Source organism: Juglans regia, chromosome 5 (genome assembly GCF_001411555.2).
Source record: "Juglans regia cultivar Chandler chromosome 5, Walnut 2.0, whole genome shotgun sequence".
Lineage (NCBI taxonomy): Eukaryota > Viridiplantae > Streptophyta > Magnoliopsida > Fagales > Juglandaceae > Juglans > Juglans regia.
Genome location: NC_049905.1, coordinates 22,146,849 through 22,168,311, shown reverse-complemented (window position 1 = coordinate 22,168,311; position 21,463 = coordinate 22,146,849). Strand labels below are relative to the sequence as shown.

Genomic DNA, 21,463 nt, shown 5'->3' with positions numbered 1-21,463 from the left:
TCATCTCATATTATTTTATTATTATAATTTTTTTAAATTTTTACATAAAATATAATAAATAATTTAATTTTTTTAAATATTAAAATAATAATAATATTAAAAAATAATATTTTAATAATATTTTATTTAACGTATTTAAAATCATTTCATCTCATTTTACTATCTAAATGCAATCATAAATAAGCAGGCATGTATTTTTTGACTTGAAAATGGGCAGTTTTTAATTGAGTGATAAATATGTGCAATGCTTTAGCTTGCACCGCACTACTCTTCCGTTTTCGTGGTAAAGCAGAGGAATATTACATGCATGATTTTCTCGGAAATGATCAACTCTCTTAAAAAGTCAACCTCACTGTCGTCTTAGACTCTTACATCATATGCTTAATATAGATATTAGCTTGAAACAAGTGCTATTTGACAGCTTCTCAATCGCCACTGCTTATGTCATTCGACTCATGATTCCATCACAGCTAACGTAACTTAGCTCGCAAGATTCATTTTTAAGTATGATTAAATTAATCCCCTCTATAGATATTAACCGTCATCCATCATTTGAAAAATATTTGGTCTATAAAAAAATTCAATCAAATTAAACTTATAAATTGACGTAATTTCATGCATGTAATACATTAGATTTTAAAACTCTTTTTATTATAAAATAGATTGATATCTCACATCTAACCATATGAATTTATAAATTTATTTTTATAAAAATACATTTGTTGATGTAACACTTCTCATAAAATTATATATATATATATATACACACATGCACATATGTAAGGCTATGATGATTAAATATTGAGATGAGATGAGTTATAAATAGTAATATTTTATAAATCCTATTAAAATGATTTAACTTTTTTAAATTAAGATGAGCTTAACTTTTTATTATAAAAAAATTAATAAAATAATAGATCGTATCAAGAATCAGTTTGAAATGAGTTTATAAGTTTATTTCATACCTTAATTTGCTGGGAAAGGGGACGACGTTTGAGCCGGAAGTAAAGACGTTCCATGATGTAATGGGCATGTATAGGTGGAGTGTGTTGTATGGACATGAGTTGTTGGAATGGAATATGAATTCGAATTAGTTTGCCAGCAAATGCAATGTCCCTTCATTGAACATATATGTACATGATGATTGGACAATACTGATCAAAGCTGAAGGTCTTCGAAACTTCCATGCAATCTTCTGGGATGACCTACCAGTTGACTTCATGTGTCCCAAATTAAATAGGGCCGGTTTGATATATTATTATTTCAAAAAGCAGTACTCCTTTAAGATTAATATCTAACTATTAACATCTCGTTTGTATTCGTAATTTATCTTAACTCACTTCAATTTATCTCATCTCACTATTATAATTTTTTTAAATTCTCACATAAAATATAATAAATAATTCAAATTTTTTAAATTTCAAAATAATTTTTTTAAATTTTCACACAAAATATAATAAATAATTCAACTTTTATTCTACTATTTACAAACTATCTCAATCCATCTCAACTCATTTCTGAATTCAAACCACTCATAATTATATTTAGTTTAATAAATAAATCACACGTCATATATAAGAAATATTGAAGCTAGCTAGCTAGGACTTCGATACATGAATTAATCATGAAGATACATACATGATGATCCATGTCTGTCCAAGATAATATTTTTATTCATAATGAGCGATTTATATATATATATATATATATATATATATATATGCATGGATAGTTTATTGATCATGAGCAGTACTACTACTACTACGTACTGCGCGCTGCTAATTAATTGAGATCACACGAAACAAAACACAAAAATGGTGCACATGATGATCATGTAGAAACAAAGTTAATTTTGCACTATTATTCACTGATCTGACATTGTATAAACAATACTGTAAAAACTTATATATTCTAGCTTATATATCCGTGCAGTACCATTTAATTTAGCATATATATGAGAAATTCTGATCTAATTCTGCAATCCATCGATCGATCCCTAGCTAGCTAGCTGATCTATGTATCATCAAATTAATAGTGAGTATATTAATATAATTATATATGTCGTTTTTCACATCCTTTAACCTACATGATATAAATATATACATACATGTATATATATATATATGTCCTCATCGATCGAAATCTTATAATTGTATGAACACTATATATATAATTAATCAAGACGTGTGGCTGCTGATCTTATCAAAGTAATTTACATCTACGTACTTTGGAAAGTACGTACATGCAGCATGCAGCACGTACTATGCGTATTAGCCGGGGGGAAAACACCTAGAAATTATAAAACTATATATATGTACTGTCGGAAAGTAGTCATGCACGCCAAATTATAAAAAATGATCATATGATCATATATATAATCAAACATTAATTGTATATTCTTAATTAAACTCTGATCTCTTTCTTTTAGAAAAACAGATCTAGATCCGAATTTGAAATTGATCATCAGAAAAAGATCATCATGATAAATACAAAACAAATTAATGATCTGTAAACTATATATATATATATATATATAAATCTATGGAACAAACTTAATTAATTTTGACATGAACGTGGATCATATAAGTGAGCCATTAATCCAGAAAAAAATATAATATCCTCGTCCCCACTGATCCCCAGAGTCCAGATCGAGCATACAAGCATGGCAGCTGTTTTCTTCCAACCACATCGATCTACGTACTACTGGTTGGTCAACCCCCTGAACCAACATGATCACTATGGATGGATCGATCTCGATCGAGGCTATATATATATATGTTTGATATTTTCTCTAATATCAAACTTTATTTAATCCCTCGATCGATCGCTCGCAGTCGCCACTAGTACTCGACCAGCTTTATGATGATTTTATAACAGGGGAACCCTAATTAATTAATTTTGTAGATCGAGGATGATGATCTCATTGTTATGAACAGTTCCGATCGCATGAATATTGTTATTTAAAATGTAGCAAAAATGCATGCAGCTGAGTATCATATAATACGCTCATCAGAAATAGTTAATTATATATATATATATGCTTAATTGCATGCATTAATAATTTAAAGCTAAAAATTCAGGAAAATTTAAATTATTTAATTAGCTAGGTAACCCCTTACCCAACAACATGGCTAGCTGGAGACCACATAGCTGGAAGCCTATGGCCTCATTAAATGATAATAATAATATATACGACTTATACGTACCTGTCTCTGCGTGCGAGTCTTGTTTAACTTAATTAATTTGTTTTCCGTCTATGGTTTACGTACGTACCAATATATCTCATTTAAAAATAAATAATTAAAATATAAATTCAACTTTAATTTATAAAATACTAATATTTTATCATTAAATAAAAAATAAAATTTTGTTAAATATTTTTAAGAGAATAAAATCCTATAAATAATTAAAATTTTTAATATAATTTAAATCTCATAATATTCTTAATTAACTAAAATCATTTAGATAAAATGATTTTTTTTAGTACTTCCTAAGTCATTGAGTAGTGTGGTTAAATTCTACAATTCATATATTTTATTAAGAAAACTATTCAAAATCTTTTAATTTTCATATTACTCATATTAATGTAATATTTTGTTATCATTATGATGCTTGTTAAAATTTATTTTTTTACTCATGTATATTAAATTATTAACTAATTAATTTTATTTAAAAAAACATATTATTTTTACATTTTATAGATATTAAATGTACCCAAAAATTTTATCGATTCTGTAAAAAGTTGTTTTTGTCAAAAAAAATTTTTTTTAATTCTTTAAGCATTTAAAAAAATAAAAGAATTCATAAATTCATTAAAAAACACTTTTTTAATTGTTAAGTTAAAAAATTAAAAAAGAAATAATTCGGTACAAGTATTAAATTTTATGTGAAAGTAGTATTTTCCAAAACATATAATATAATGTTAGGACTTAATAACATGAATTAATTTTTTTCATGTGTACGTACGTCGTGTTGTGTGGCAGTACTACTACGTACGTACTTTAGTCCGAGAATCAAAAGGTAAAAGTAGTCTCGTTTAAATTCGAAATGAATTGAGATGAATTATAAATAGTAATAAAATGGATTATGAATAGTAATAAAATTTATAAATTAAAATTGATAAATAGTAGTGAGATGAGTTGAGATGAATTATGAATCTAAATCGGACCTTTCTCGTTTATTTTTACAAATAAGATAAGATGAGATTAATTGAGATTAAAATTAAAAAATAAAATAAAATATTATTAAAATATATTTTTTAATATTATTTTTATTTTAGATTTAAAAAAATTAAATTATTTATTTTATTTAATATTAAGAATTAAAAAAATTATAATAATTAAATAAAATAAAATAAAATATTTTTTAAAAACAAACAAAACCTAGTTTCAGGTGAAAAGAAAACGCAAAAGTAGTAGTACTCTTACAAAGTAATTAATAATATGCTAGCTAGCTAGCTTTAATTCTCATGATTGTCTGTTACTCAAAAATAAAAAAATATTAATTCTGAATGGCTAGGTGGCCTGTTACATACGGAAGTACCAATTTGACGTAGAAAATAAAAACTAGTTGAGAAGTATTTAATTAATTAATTTGGTGTGGGTGTTACTAGAATTAATTGGAAGTCTAGATCAATTAATCATTCCTTCTTTGGCGCGCAAGACCCAATTAAGAAGCTTGCGGAGCAAGTCTTTCCAAGGTCGACGTACGTGACTCACGCACGCACGACCTTGTCAATTAAGCAACCTACATGCACTCTTGATCATCTCGACTCTTGATGGCCGGGTACGAAAGATCAACATGATCTTGTTCTATCTTTTACAGCTCATGCGTAAAATCATTTGAAAAGGTCAGCCATGTTTTTCAATATATATATATATAGCGCAGCAACCTTTTCTGACTCAACTCAAATATAATCGGACGTGTTGACCGTTAAAAGAGCATCCACATTGCTCTATACATCTTTATAATGAATTTGTATTATATATTATAGATAATGGCTCAAAATAATATCAGATCATCACGGCTCATTGTCGTCGGTTATTTACATGATTTTAGGCCAAAATACTTGTATATATATCTTTCCATTTATAGAATAACGTAAACTGTAATAATTTATATTTATATTCTTTCCTTTTTTATTTACATTTGTAATAATTTGTATATATACAACGGATACACATGAATACAATTGAATCAATTTTCATCAATTATTTATCTTCTTTATGGTATCAGATAGCTCTCTTATCTAACGAGATTGTAAAATTTTTTCCTCGATCCTATGGCTTCCGACAGCTCAAACACTCCAGTATCCAACACTCCATTAAACTCTTTGACAGAACAACAGCCCCTGGTATCTGTTAATGCCAGCACCCAACTTCCTTTGAAGCTTACCCCTACCAATTATCCTTCATAGCGAGCTCAGTTTGTCACTCTTCTCATTGGATACGATCTTATGGGATTCATTGACGGCACATCTCGTTGCTCGTCTCACGGTGACCTCAGTTCGCCACCATCAACTGCATACAAGTTATGGTACAGGCATGATCAACTCCTACTTCATGCCATATTTTCCTCAGTCTTTGAGACTGTGATGCCCTTAATTGCATCTGTTGCAACATCCCATGCAGCATGGGAGAGACTTCGACACTTGTATGCCAACAAGTCTCGTACTCAAGTTATGCAGCTTAAGGAGGATCTCACGTTGATACAGCGTGGCAATCGATCTGTTAGTGATTTTCTTCAATCTGTGAAAATGCTTGCAGATGAACTTGCAGTAATTGTTGCACCCCTCTCGCCAGATGACATCGCACTGTATGTTCTCAATGGATTAGGGACATAATTCAAGGATATTGTGGCGCCCATTAGAGCTCGAGAAAACCCTCTAAATTTTGAAGAACTTCATGATTTATTCGTTGGTCATGAAACCTATCTCAAAAGAATGGACTCTGCTACTAGTAATCTAGTTGCAACAGCCAACTCTACTCAATGCCGTAGCAATCAAAGTAAATTCCATAACAAAAAACAGTAAGGGAGAAATTTCAATGGTGACAAACGTTATTCCAAGCGAGACAAAGGAGGAAAGCCACCTATAACCTGTCAACTATGTGCTGAACAAGGTCACACAGCCAAGCAATGTCCTGCATTCACCAAAGGCTCACCATCTGCAAACTGTGCAACCAATGGAGGTGCCTTGGACAAAAAGTGGCTGGTGGACTCGGCAGCATCCCACACAATAACCTCAAACTTATCAAATCTATCTATTTATTCTGAATACGATGGAACCGATGAAGTGGTTATAGGGGATGGATCAGGTTTGCGTGTTATGTGTTGGATCCGTGTCAATTCCTTCCAAATCTTGCACATTCAATTTACCTGATACTCTATGTGTTCCTTCAATTCATAAAAACCTTATTTATGTGCATTCTTTTACAAAAGCTAACAATATCTTTCTTGAGTTTCACTCATTTGAATTTTTTGTGAAGGATCGGAGCACGGGAATGACACTCCTTCGAGGTAGATGTCAAGATGGTGTTTATCCACTTCAAATACCAGTTGCTACAAGTTCATCCCAACCGCTTGCGCTAGCAGGTGAACGTGTCTCACTCAACAATTGGCATCGGAGGCTAGGTCATCCAACTTCTACTATTGTGTCTCAAATTGTCAATCAAAATTTCTTACATGTTTTAGCTAAGGATTATTCCTTGACAAATCTTTGTATCTTGTGCAAATGCAATAAAAGTCATCGTCTTCCTTTTAGAACCACTTAGCTTATCAGCCATAATCCTTTACAATATATATATATATATATATATATATGCTGATGTTTGGGGTCTTGCATCCTTTACCTCTGTGGATGGTTACAAATATTATGTAATATTCATTGACCATTTCACAAAGTACACGTGGTTCTTCCCTCTTTGCAAAATATCAAATGTGAGTTCTATTTTCCTTCATTTAAAGACAATGCTTGAAAACCAGTTTCAACACAAAATCAAAAAATTTTATTTAGACAATGGGGTTGAGTCCAAGCATTGCGCTCCTTTCTTGCACAAAATGGATTTAGTGAACATCTGTCCACATCACGGTTTTGAATCCTGGAGTTTGGTGAATTATTTTTACACTGGTTTCACTCCACAATGCAAGTAATTTGTTCAGACTATGTGCAATGGAGAATTCTTTAGCAAGGAACCTAATAAAGTATTGCTATTTTTTGACTATCTTGCTGAAAACGCACAACAATGGAACACTTGAATTGATCGAGTTTCATTGACAGCACAGCCACTAAGGGCTATTGCTGGTGGGGGCAGTTATGAGCTTAAGGAGAACATAGACATTCAAGCCCGAATAGCTGCATTGACTAGAAGATTAGATGTCATAGAGATAGAAAAAGTGAAGGCCTTGAAAATAGTAGAGGCATGCTCTATATGCACTTATTCGAATCACAAGACCCAAGATTGTCTGATTATGCCAGTATTTCATGAAAGTGGCTTTGAGCAGATACAATCAGTGAACTGGGTAAACAGAGCACAAAATCAGCCTTTCTCCAACACATATAATCCAGGGTGGAGGAATGATCAGTCTGGCCAGTCTCCGCCACCTTCTCAGCAGCCATTTCATCAGGCTGCTCCTCAGCACCAGTATCAGTCATATCAGAGTTCTCAAAGCTATCTTTTTGTAGCACCTCCAGGATTTCAGCCTCATGTAGCTGCACAGAGTTCTCAACCTCCATCATCTGTGAAGAAGTCTCTAGACGACAGTATGACACAGATGGCTAATACACTTCAGCAATTCATGCAGAGTCAGGCCAACACAAACAATTAAAACACTCATACCATAAATGACTTGCGGGGTACCATCAATAAAATATACACAATATTGAGCACTCAAGAGAAAGGAAAATTTCCAGCACAGCTTTAGCCTAATCTTCAAGTATACCGGCAACAAGAACAGCAAGTACATAATGTCTCAGGGGAGGTTTTTGAGAAAGCGAAAACCGTTCATACTTTAAGAAGTGGAAAGGAAGTTTCCCGACCAGAGATGTATATGGACACACAAGTAGTTACTCCAACACCTGAAGATGTAACAGATACTGATGAAGTTGAAAAAGAACCAGAGGTAGTGAGACCAGTGTCAAAGATGCTTGTGAATATAGATAATGAAACTAGTATGTGGTACCGACCGGTGGTTCCCTATCCTCAGAGATTGGCAGCTAGCCAAAAGAATAAATACCACACTAAGATTCAGGAGATCTTCAAGCAAGTAAATATTAATATTCCACTCTTGAATGCCATACAACAAGTGCCTTCGTATGCAAAATTTTTTAAGGACTTGTGCACAGTGAAGATGAAGCTGAATGTAAAGAAAAAGCACTCCTAACAGAGCAAGTTAGTGCATTGATATTGAACGAGACTCCTCAGAAGTTTGGAGAACCCGGCTCTCCCCACATTTCCATTTTGATTGGTGAATCACGCAATGTGAAAGCTCCACTTGATTTGGAGAGTAGTGTGAACTTAATTAGTGTATGAGCAGTTGGGGTTATGTGAGCTAAAAAAGACCTCCATCAAGCTACAATTAGCTGACAGATCAGCAAATGCGCCGAGGGGTATTGTTGAGAATGTGCTGGTTTAGGTAGACAAATTTTACTATCCAGTAGATTTTGTAATTCTTGATATGCAGCAGCCAACCACTACTATTTACCAGGCGTCTGTCATGCTTGGGCGCCCATCCAATGCACAGATAAATTGTCGAAATGGAGTACTGAAACTCACATTTGGGAATATGACATTGGAAATGAATGTGTTCAATACTTGCAAGATATCTGGTGATTGCGATAAGTCAGAGGTGCATGTTGCTGATGTGATTTTAGAGCTTGATGAAATAAAGTGAGAGGCCTACGACAATTCCTGCTTGGCAAAGGAGCGAAAGAAGGCCTTGCATGACAAGAAGATCCATGAAAAACATCTTGTCCCTGATCATAAAGTGATCATCTACAATTCAAGACTGCATCTTTTTCCCAGGAAGCCAAAATCTCAATGGAAGGGCCCGTATATTGTAAAGAAGGTTCATCCTCACGGTGCAGTAGACATTGTCAATCTGAAGAATGGCAATAGCTTCATTGTCAACAGACAACGTCTAAAGCCTTTTATGATTGCCTTTGATCCACATGAAGAGATCTTGCTTATGCAAGATTCCAGGTAAGTATTTTGATTTTTTCTCCCTTTACAGCTTTCTTTACTTGCGTTTTGTTTTTATTTTATTTGTTGTTTTGTTTTGATTTTATATTTCATGTTATTATTTTATTTTTTTTTTTGCTTTGCTTACTTATTCATGTGCACTTTGTTTTCTTTCGTTCGATTCATTGAGGACCATGTCTCTCACTAGTTGGGGGTAGCATGTGTGCACATATTTAAAAAAAAAATTGCATTAATGTGATGTGAAGATTTTGTGAAATCTGAGCATCTTGGTGGAGTAGTTGAGCATAATCATTTTGAGAAGATTTATTTTTAAACTTGAGCACAAAGCATGATTTTTTATGCATCATGTTTTGTTGATGTGTAGTTTGAAATACTGGGATGCTATACTCATTAAGATGAGATTTGGTGAGATTTTTGTAGAACGAATGACAATTTTGAAGGACATTTTGCACATGCTTACATTTGTAGTGTTCCTCAATTTACTGTTCATTGATTTAACAAAAGAAAAGTAAACTGCAGGACTACTGAGCCTTTTTCAAAAAAAAAAAAAAAAAAAGAAGAAGAAGAAGAAAGAAATTGAAGAAAGAAAAAAAAAAGAGAAGAAAGGAAAAGAAAAAAAGAAAGAAAGATGATGGTGATTTATGGAACTTTCCTAAATTAAGGGCTAGAAACAGTTATCCAAAACTTTGAGGGTTGAGTGTTCAACCTTTAAAAATAGAGCTGGCGTGAAAACTGCTAGTCTCTTGAATTTTGAGGTAGTTAGAATCATCAATGATTAATCTTAAGGTTGAAAAATCATATGACAAATCATGGCTAGTAATGAGGAACACATAGCTAGTTTAGCTCCATACACACATTTGAGTTCTGAGACATTTGTCTCAATTCTATGCGAAAGATTGTTGAGATAGTCTTGATGGGTATAGCCGTTGAGTAGTGACGTGTCACTTTTGTGAGAATTCTTAATTGTGTTTGATTATTTTTGTTTAGATTTCGATCTTTATGCAATATTCATCTCAATTAATTTTCACTATTTTGCTCAAGGATTAGCAAAAAGTTAGTTGGGGAGTGTGATTGAGCTAAATTATTGCATATTTTATACATTTAGAACTAATATATTTTATTTATTTCATTACATTATTATTGGTTTTAGATGGAAAAATAGTTAAGATGAATAAATTCGAGTTGTGATTCAAATTGGTTAATAGCATAATTTATGCTTAATTTTATAACTTGTAATTTAATTGGACAATGTCCATTTTCATGCACAACATATTTTTTATATTCTATTCTTCATTTATATTTTATTTTATTTTATTTCTTTTCTAATTTTATTTTTTATTTTTATAGGCTAAAAAATGTATGGAAAAGTAAAAAAAGACACCAACATCTTGGTGTTGGGAATTTGGATTAAAGCACCACAGGTTTTTTTTTTTGGTTTTACACGCTGGGCAACACACGGAAAATAAAAAAAGAAAAAGACAAAAGAGCTATTTCGGAATAAAAGCTAAGGACGCTAGAGGGTTTTTTTTTTTTTTTTTCTTTCACTTTTGTGGGGAGAGACGTAAAAGAGGGAGTTTGAATTCTTTTTTTTTTTTGGTTTTGGACGCACACAGTGCTGTGGCGTGAAGAACCTCGAGGGGTCCAAACTGCAGCTTCTCTAGCCTCCTCCATTGCTACCACCTCCATCTCCATCCATTTGGTTTGCTCTTTTCACTTTCTACTACTTATTTAATTTTTGTTTAAAGTTTATGATGTATTTTTGAGATATTTGACTTAGACCTTTGGGCATTTTATTTGCTGTTTATTTACTTTGTATTATTTATTATTCTCGCTTCTTTAAGCTTCCATTAAATATACATTACAATTATTATGGATTAATTTTGAGAATTTATGATTTAAATGTAAGGATGAACCCTTGAATTTTAATTTTGGGACTTTTCAATTTTCAGCTCATATTCCAATTTTAATTAAGATTGTTTAGCTTAATTGATTCCTTAATTGTTAATTTCAATTTGTTAGTCTTTTACATTTCATTTCGACACTCAAAAATTCAAAAATATGAATCTAGTCCATGACTAATGCCCTTTTCATTCCCGTTGCACTCTTTCATTCATTGCACATACCACCACTTTTATTTTCTTTTTGTGAATATTTTCACAATTTTAAACAAGTTTAATTTTAAGTAATTTTCCCTAAAGAGATTATTTAGGAATTTATTTCTAATTATTATGTGACACCCTCCTGCACTTGGGATAGCCTTTATGCTGCTCATTTTTTAGTGAGTCACTTACCATAGAAGGAAACTTCGGCTAGAATGAAATCTCTGGGAATTCCGACTTCTTTTGGCATATCCAAAAAAGAAAACTACAAAGAAATGATAGAGAAAATTAACAACAAACTTGAAGAGTGGAAAACAAATGTGCTATCACAAGCTTTAAGAACTATGCTCATTAGAATAGTTGCCAGTACCATTCCATCGTACCAAATGACAACGCACATAATTTCAAAGTCGGTTTGTAAATCCGTCAATACCCGTTTCAAAAATTTTTGGTAGGGAATAAAAAAGGATCAAAAGCATAAACTATACCTGAAATCCTAGAAAACCATCTGTCAGTCGAAAAAAAAAGGTGGTTTAGGATTGAGACTTATGAAAAATATGAATGCGGCCTTACTTGCGAAAACGAGATGGGAAATGAATCAACCTAACTCTAGTATATGGAAAAATCTTATAACCAAGAGATACTTGAGTCAGGGGAACTTTTGAGCAAGTTGTGGCGAAAGTAACAGACTCAAGCCTTTGGAAAGGCATTCTCAAGACAAAATCACTGCTAGAAAAATGTATGTGCTATCAAATTTCAAATGGCCTGTCAGTTATGGTTAGATCCTTGGATACTAGCTCTGGAAACCTTCAAGCCCCTACCACTATTCCATATTACTGAGTTTCCATTGTCTCTCAAAGTCTCAGATCTGATCAACTGTGTCACAAACTCTAGGGATATCCAGAAAATGCAAACTCTTTTCCAGCGAAACTACATCAAAGAAATATTAAAGATCCCTTTGCCAACCTCCACTCAAAGATTGAATAGCTTGATTTGGACAAAAAATCAAAATGGGAAGTTTTCCAGTTAAAACAACATATCACCTTGCCGCCGAGATTGGGAACACTCTCCAAACACTGGCTCCTAACTTTCCAATGGATAAAATTTGGTAGCTTAAGATCCATGATCGCCACAAGCTTCTACTCTAAAAAATAGCGTGTGATATGCTTGCAACAAAAGAGTGACTCATAAGCTTTATCCCCAATATCCCTTCTCTCCAATGCCCATAATGCGATGAACAAGAAGAATCTCTTGTATATTTATTCATCAAATGCCCAATCACAAGAATATTATGGAGTCAAAGCAGCTTGCCTCTAAACCTCTCAACTTTGGACATAAGCTCCATGAAGGACTGGTTAACATCATTTCCAGATTTTTGCAGCATTAATCTTAGATTTTATTTGGCGACCACGAAATGATATAGTTCATAATCAAACTGAACTCTTTCTACAAAAAGTCTCAAACCTACTGAATTTGGCATACCAGGAAAATCTTGATGCTTGGACTGGTAAGATGATGTTCAAAGTTGAGCAAAAATGGCAAATCCCCTCCTTGAATCAAACCAGCATTTCTTTTGATGTTGCGGTAAGAGCCTCTTCCTCAACAGCTTCAGCGATAAGCAGAAATTCATAAGGGGATATCATAGAGATATGAACTGAAGAAAACCCCTCTACAACCCCAGTCATCGCAGAAGCATTTGTTGCTAAACTGGCCACCAAAATGGTGTCTCATCTGAATTACCCGTCTATCTCTTTAGAAGGAGATGATCAACTGGTTATTTCTTCAATTGAGGGAGAGTCTACAGATTGGAAGATCACCAACATTATTGGTGATATCTTAAATACTCTGGAAATTCACAAAGGCTGGTACTTTAAAAAAATTAATCGATCTCAAAATGGATTTGCGTACTTGGTGGCGCAATGAGCCGCTACCAACTTCATACTTGATAGCATTCTATTAGATATTATTGCTTTTAATTTTTTGTTGATTGATAGCGGGAAGCATCATTTTAGACTTGTTTCGTTGTTTGTTTACTATATTTTATATAATGCAAGCTTTATTAGAGGAGTTTTGCTATACAACCTATACCACACTTCATATTATTTTAAAATTTTAAATTTTTTAATATTTTTTTTATTTTTTTTTTGAATTTATTCTTTTTAAACTATTTTAAATTTTTTATTTATTATTCATATAATAAATATTTGATAAAAGAAAAAAAAATTAAAAAAAATATGAAGTGTGAAGTGTTGGGAGGTTGTAAATATTTATTCTTATTAGAGAGAGACAAAAAAAAAAAAAAAAAAGAGTACTGAGCGTTGGGCACGCGTTATATGAAGAAACCCTAGACCATCGCCACTCGAGATAATAGCATAGCCCTTGGCATATACGCTCTCGAGCGCAGCCGTCTCGTCCAATTTCAAAAAATCATATCCGAATTCCGAACCCAATACTCTGGCAAGAGCCGAAAGCCTTTTCGGCCATACATAGACCTCGCGGATTCCATCTTTTTAGGTCTCTCTCTCTCTCTCTCTCTCTCGATAGTTAGGGCTTAGGGATCTCTGTTGTGCCCTAATTTGTTCTCTCTCAATTTTTATAATCTCGAGCTCCATTCACGTACTTGTTCTCTCGATTATGGCTTCTACTAGTTTGATTTATCATTTCGTTTATGTTAAAATTCTCGCATTATATTGTAGGGTTTACTGTGCTAGTTAAATTAATTGGAGTTTTATTATATTCGACACACAATGCATGTGTTCTCTGCTAAATTTAGGGTAAAAGAAGTAATTTTCTGTTTTCTTAATACAAACTTTTGGTTCTTTTTGAATTATAAATTATATGTACAGTGATTTCAGAAAACATTTGTTCATATAATATCGATTTTGCATTAGAATGCTCCCTTTGTTGTTTAGACATCTTTTATGCTGGTTTCTTTTATATATTTGAAGGGCTCCTTATTTTTTCCTTTGAAGACATTTTAAAGTAAATTATGATGTAAATTTCTTTAATGATTTGTATATGTGATGGGTTTGTTAAGAACAACGATTAGTTGCTTTTTGGGTGGTTAAAAGAGGACGATCTACTGTAGTAAAAATTTGTTGGGGTCAAGGCATTGCAGAAATTAGTTTCTTGTTGGTCCTTTTTTTTGTGGTTTCTAGGGGAGGCAGTTTAGGGGTTGTAATGGGTTTTCCAGCCTTTTGAAAAAAAAAAAACTCAAAATATTAATTTGTGATGTACATTATTTCAGTAAAATGTGCTTCTTATTTTCATGTACTTTGTGTGGTATCTGTTAGTCATTTTATGAGTTCTCTTCTAGAATTAGATATTTTTTTATACTTTTATACTAAGCTTTGGGCTCAAGTAGCCATTTGATTTAATAGCTTAAGTTTGTTGCATGTACGTTGGAGTAAATGTTTTTACTTCTTTGGGCTAAAGCTTTGCCATTTTGCAGTTTCCTTGAATCTCTAGAAATTGTTGACAGGTCCTACTGTTTTCTATAAATGAGGGGGAGGAGTTATACCCCATCACCACCAAGGGGTCATGGCAGGAGAGGACGGAGCCCTAGCCCTAGGGGTCGTTATGGTGGCCGTGGTAGGGATGGTCCTACTAGCCTTCTTGTTCGTAACCTTCGCCACGATTGTAGGTTTGTTCTCATTAACCATTATTCCTACCTTATTGCTAATAAAGAACTATTATCCACATTATTAACTAACTATCATGGGATAGTTTAAGAGAAGTATGTTGATTAATTTTTTTAAGCTTAAGATGACCATGTTGATGTTTCTGCACTGTTTATTTTCTAGGGAATTTGATGGCTTTGTATTTTTTGTATGAAATATGAACCTAGAATGATAGTAAGCTTGTGGGAAATGAAAATGGCATATAAATATAAAATTCTAGTAAGTCATTATCACTTGTAAAGAAACAAGATCATGTGCTTATTATTTTTGTTTATATCACTTTCATCATTGCATGGTTAGATGCTGCATTGTGTGGCTTGAACCATGTAAAGCCTATTCCTTGCGTAATGATTTATGGTTTATGATAAGCATAGGTTTTTTAGAAGATTAAAGCTGTTATAGTTTTTTTAGAAGATTGAGTTTCTATGATGTCTTGCCAATACACTTTTTAGAATGTTGGAGGTTCTACATTAGATATTCTCTTTATGAAATGGGACAGTAGTTGAAGTTTGTCTTTATTATATTATCCCAGGATAAAATGTGGTTGTGAAATTGTGACTGATTGGCATTTCTGCAACTGTCTATGATCAAAATAATTTTGTTTGAGTCATATCCACAAAATTTTATATATGCTGGAATTATGCTCACTTTCAATACATGCTTTTATGCAGGCCAGAGGATCTTCGTAGACCGTTTGGGCAGTTTGGTCATCTCAAGGACATTTACTTGCCGAAGGATTATTATTCTGGGTGAGCATATGTGAGATATTTGTAAGAGTCGATTTCTATATGTAAGTTAAGATCTTTGTAAGTACATAAGGATTATTTTCCTTGCTTGATGAAGACAATGGCAAGGTATGATGTTGTCTTTAATCTTATTAATCTTCGTTGGTAATAAGATTAGCATTTTGCTTAATCTTATTATTTTGAAAAATTTGTTACTAGAATCATTCGACTTCTCGGCTATTTATTCTCTAGAACTTCTATTGAAAACCTCTCTCTATCTGTCTCCATCTTTAATTCTCGTAGTGTTGTTATTTATGTGTTTCATTCTGAATCTTGGCTGAAGAAACTTGTAGATATAGAAAATGATAATTTCTCAAAATCCTCCTCCTTATATATCTTGTTAAAGGTTTGGGACATGCTAACTATATTCAAAGCTCTCATTTTGCAAAATGTGGCCCGTCCTGCTAAGTTCCTTCTTTTGAACTGTTTTTTGTTGTGGGCGTTTTTCTTCATAATCTACTCTTTTCTTATCTCCAGTTGGGTGTGTTAATTGAAGTTCTTGAGATTTAACAGTGAAACTAAAGTTTTGAAGACAACAATCAAGTAGTTAGAGTTCTTTTGAAGATGATGTTAATGATAGTGAAGATTGGAAGGAAGTTGGTTTTGAATACATGTTGAAGATGTTCCAAGTCTTGGAGAATTTGAAGTCAATCTTAAAACTGATACTACAAGGTCAGCAGCCAAGTGCTTGCTTTTTATCATGACCTTCCATATTACTGAGGATTATCTTGGACAATTTCATCCGTAAGATCTATGGCATGCAAAGTATGACTCAAAGTTATGCCTTTCAGCATAACCCATGTTTTGACACTGTTCTCTTTCCCTTTGTTTTGTACACATGTATTTTTCCAGGGAACCCCGTGGTTTTGGTTTTGTGCAATATGTAGATCCTGCTGATGCTGCTGAGGCAAAATATCAAATGGATGGCCAGGTTCTTTTTGGCCGTGAGCTGACTGTTGTCTTTGCTGAGGAGAACAGAAAGAAGCCATCTGATATGAGGGCAAGGGATAGAGGGAGGTAAGATTCCCTTTCTGATTGGGATTTGTTCAGCTGTAAATAGAAATTTTTTAGTTTTTTTTGTTGGTGACATGACCATTAATCTTTTTAGACTTAGCTCAATACTTTTTTAGAAAGTTGAATTATGCTTTCACACAGAACTCGAAAGATTGTCTTATTATAAAGGTTTTGTTAGAATGTTGTACAGACTTCTCTCTTCTTGAATGACTGTAATTACGAGAGTATTGGATCATCGAAGGGACCTGCGGATGGTGTAGTTTGTTTTTTTTTTTTTTGGGGGGGGGGGGATCTTGATCATCATGTTCAAAGGAAGAAATTTGATGCAATTTCCATAATTTTGGAAATGAGGATACACAAAATCCATAGTCAGTCTTATCAGAAAATTTCATTGCTGTCTAGTAAGTGAAATGATTTTAGTCATTTCACCTTTCAAGTTTAAAATGCCAGATGCATGCATGGAAATGGAGTATAGATATTGGATTGGAAAGTGCACATCCCGCGGATTACTGCCCTGTATATATGGATTTGTGCTTAAGTAATGTGTAGAATTTGTGTTTAGAGTAAATCTGCTGCAGTCAGATTCTGAAGTTTTTCTCAAGCTTAGCACGTAGAGTGATGACTGGGATTTGGCATTGGATGATTTGTCTGAAAGTTGACAAGAAATTTAACAATCCCTATGGAATATGCAATCTCTATAATACCAGGGAGTGAATTCCTCCGATTTGGTATCTGCTTTTATAAACGATTAGAGTTTCTTTGTTTTTGTCTTTTTATTTTCATTTTTTAAAATTTTTTTGTTTACCATTCATTATAATGTTTTAATTTTTTAACACTTTGCAACTAAATGTTTAAAGTGGACCCATTTAGGTGGTGCTTCTTCCCCTAAAAATTTCCCACTAGAAATAGCCATTGGCCAGACAATTTTAAAAAAGAGAAAAAATTTCACCTAACGAATAGAGCAGGAATTAGCATGAGGCTGATACTAGTGAGATCATGGAGTGATGAAATTGTCCCTCATAGGGCCCCATAATCAATTTATCTTTCTGATTTTTTTTTTAATTGAAAATAACAATGTAGGAAATGCTTGGATATCATTACTAATCTAGAAAACTAATGTGGCTGTGGAGTTGTCAAGCCACATATTCTTACTGTCTCTGTGAATTGATGCCCAGAGTGTGGAGTACATAATCGGTGGGTGTTACCATATCGTACTTAGCACCATCATAAATCATAGCAGGTGTAATGGAGTTTTATGAAATTCTAGTACTCCGAGTATCTTACTACTGAACAATTTATAATTTTTTTTTTCTAAATTTCACTTATTAAAAAAATATTTTCTAAGTTGCATTTGTGATTTCTGACTTGACCTTCTAAATACAGTCGGAGTCGAAATCATGATCGAAGACGATCACCCCCACGTTATTCTCGCTCACCCAGGTACTCTCAGTCTCCGCCTCCACGTCATGCAAGATCTCCATCCCAAAACCGTGATTATTCCCCTCCTCCCAAACAAAGGCATTATTCAAGGTATGGAATTAAGCAAATCTCTGTTTAATTTTATTTATCTAACAATGTGCAATGCATTGTTTCAAAGTTTAGGGGTAAACCTGACTTGTTTCGTAAGATAATTGTAGTTGGTTGCTCTTGAAATTGAGGAATGTATCTGTGAGGTGTTAACTGAATATTGATTTATGTTTGCAATGTGTCTTTAGGGCGAGTGATTAGATGACTGCTGAACTATAGATATCTTTATCTTCTTCCCCCCTTGCAATTTGATGCCTTATTAAGTTATTGTTGTTCCTTTCCACTTTGTATTCATACATTTTCCACTGTGGCAATGCGGTATCTTATTTTGAGGCAGATCTGTTTCACCCCGAGACAGAAGGTACGGTCAAGAGAAGTCATATTCACGTTCGCCCTACAATGGCTCAAGGAGCCGCAGTCGAAGTCCAGCTAGAGGTCCGAGCCGTACTCCGAGCCGAAGCCCTAACCGTGAAGAATACTCGAGGCAACCAAATGGAGATAGGTCTCCTAGTCAGTGAGCTACTCTGAACAGTCTACTGTTATGATAGCATTTTGTTGGATCTTGTTTGTAATTTGGTTCTGTTCCATGAATTTGACTCAGATTCTGGTACCCTTTCGTTGACGATTTATTTTCTTGAAACTGATAGCTTATCTGTGATGATAGAATATGGTTGAATGTGTCGTGTTCTAAAACCTGTTTGATGCGGATAGACTATGGTTGCTTAATATACTGTGCCAAGTCTATTTTAGATACTCCAAAAGAATGGAAGGCATTCAAAGCGAGTGCGGAGTGCCACGGATTAACCACGGTTTCGTTGCTGATATTGTGAGCGAGGCAGTTAAGAATTTTTTACCTTTCCCCTTGCCCCTTGAGCATTTACTAGGGTCTGATTTCATTGAAAAAAAAAGGGGTAATTTTTCAGAAGTCTAATGGGGGGGTGTTTGGCTTGGTGAATCAAAATTTGAATTTTCAATAATGTAGTTAAATGATTAGGAATCTATATATTTGTGGAATGAAGATAGATGGTTGCAATGAAACAGAGAAATAAATGGTAGCACTAAAAAATAACTAGCTTTTCTTGTACAATAATAACAATATCCAACAAATTAGAAAAAATAAGTAAAAGAAGTCAAATAGTAGCATTGGATTGTGGATTCCTATAATTATAAAGAAAACCAAGATTTCCCTTAAGAAAAAGTTCAAGAAGGATTTTAAATTAAACTAATATATATAATTTTACATACAGTTGTTTTTACATATTTTTTTACGAATTTTATTAATGTGATTATTTGTATTATTTTTTTAATATAAAATAATTATTTTGATCAATCATATTAATAAAATATATAAAAATAATTGTTTTAATCAATCCCATTAACGAAATACATCAATATCGAGATTTTATTCACTTTTAGTTATCCTCGTCCAAACATCCCATTAAGTTTCCAATGATGATGTTGTAGTCCAACCAAATACAGTCTATAAAGAGAGAAGCGCTTTTTGACGTTTGGTGTTACGTCCACAGCATTTTACCCTTTACAACTAATCAGCTAACGTTCAATTTCTTATTAGTATATATGCTTTTACACCTTAAAAGCAATTTGTGTGGTTTATCTATAATCCTACTACTCTCTTATAATTTATTTTATAATCGTACTATTTTATTAAAAATACACTTTCTCTATTTTATATAGAGTTGTAAAATAGTTGCAGAAGAGTTATAAGTTAACTATTTTCATATTTATATGTTTAGACTTGGTTTCGTTTGTTCAATCATTTGGGACCCATTTGTGTTGAATTTTGAAGCTTTGTGAGGCTCAGTCTGTCACTTTTCTGGGTTGATGTTAGATGTGTACTCCTTTATGCAGCAAAAAGAAAAAAGTATTTCTGCACAAAACCTTTCACATGAAAAAAAGGTTAGTAGGTAGTGGGAATTTCAAGTGATTTGAGTATTAATTTATCGAAAAATATTTTATATATAAATAGATTATATATAAATAATTTTATAAACTAATATATCTTCACATGATTCGTCAGATTATAAAATTATTTTTATGATAAAATAAATTTAATAGATCATATAAAATCATGTCAATTTGTGTAACCTCTTTGTGACTAAAATTCCATTGCCCTTTATAATCTGCGCTTACATTCTTCTATAAATCCCATACATTCTAATCATAATCTTACTTAAAAGTTCGCTTGAACGGTGTAAAAGCACAGTACTCCTTCAATTCAAGTATACAAGAAAATATATATATATATATATATATATATACACAAAGTCCAACAAATAAAGCTTTTTGGAATCATTTTCCAAGTCCAGTTTCCTTTAGTATACAACCAATATCAGATTTAGCTCCCCATACCATATTAGTTATTATCACAACCCTCATATCTACTATAGCATTTAGGCCCTAACTTTAACGAACATCAACACTCACAGCTCTCCAACTGAGAAAAAAGACCATTTGGGAATTTGAAAACAAAACAAAACCAAAGTTCTTGTGGAGCAGTCACTGTCTTCGAATGTTGTGGGCCCGTTGTCTTTTGGGGCATCTTCAAATAAAATAATAATAATTATAAAAGAAAAATTCTTCTCATAAATTACTATTTATCACTCTACATTTCATACCTTATAAAAAACATCCTCATACTCTATGAAAAATACGTTCACTCTATAAAAAAAACTATAAGTATAAGATGTGAGAATGAATAATAGCTGATGCATAGTAAATCTTATTATAAAAAGAGCTATTCTGCCTAAAAAATATTTGAAAAATATTTAATATAAACCCTAAGGGATTGGTCTAAGTGGTGAATACTTTAGTATTAAACTATCACTCCTCAAAATCAAATCTTAAATATCTCACGAGTGTAAATAATCATTTGAGATTATATTCGTACGGAATTGAGCCTTATTGTGCAGGAACAGGTTTGAAAGTCCTGCTTGGAGAGGTTCCCGATATAGTAAAAAAAAAAAAAAAAATTCTAATATATATATGAGAAATTCTATTTGCAGTCCTCAAGTGGAGACTGTATGTGCAGACACATTATTAAATGAGAGAAAATATCATTTTAGGAGGGATAATTTTGTAATTTTAAAAAATTTTAAAGTTAAAATAGCCTAGGCTTACATTGCAGTCCCCATTTGGAGACT

At 32.8% G+C, this 21,463-nt stretch overlaps 1 protein-coding gene across 2 annotated transcripts; it reads left to right on the top strand.

Annotated features, from left to right (window-relative positions):
- Positions 1-13,651: 13,651 nt before the first annotated feature.
- Positions 13,652-19,028, top strand: LOC109009811 (serine/arginine-rich SC35-like splicing factor SCL30A). 2 transcript variants are annotated; one of them, XM_018990431.2, is made up of 6 exons: positions 13,652-13,810; positions 14,778-14,939; positions 15,648-15,725; positions 16,614-16,778; positions 18,159-18,305; positions 18,640-19,028. In XM_018990431.2, exons 2-6 carry the CDS (start codon positions 14,797-14,799, stop codon positions 18,818-18,820), a joined length of 714 nt encoding a protein of 237 aa, XP_018845976.1. In that variant the 5' UTR covers positions 13,652-13,810; positions 14,778-14,796; the 3' UTR covers positions 18,821-19,028. The 2 variants fall into 2 exon arrangements, with proteins under 2 accessions (XP_018845976.1, XP_018845977.1); XM_018990432.2 differs by having other exon boundaries at positions 14,748-14,939.
- Positions 19,029-21,463: the final 2,435 nt, after the last annotated feature.

Coding starts and splice junctions, on each gene's coding strand:
- LOC109009811 (XM_018990431.2), top strand. CDS start 14,797: ATGAGGGGGAGGAGTTATACCCCATCACCACCAAGGGGTCATGGCAGG. Junction 15,726..16,613: donor CCGAAGGATTATTATTCTGG/GTGAGCATATGT, acceptor GTATTTTTCCAG/GGAACCCCGTGGTTTTGGTT. Junction 18,306..18,639: donor AAACAAAGGCATTATTCAAG/GTATGGAATTAA, acceptor ATTTTGAGGCAG/ATCTGTTTCACCCCGAGACA.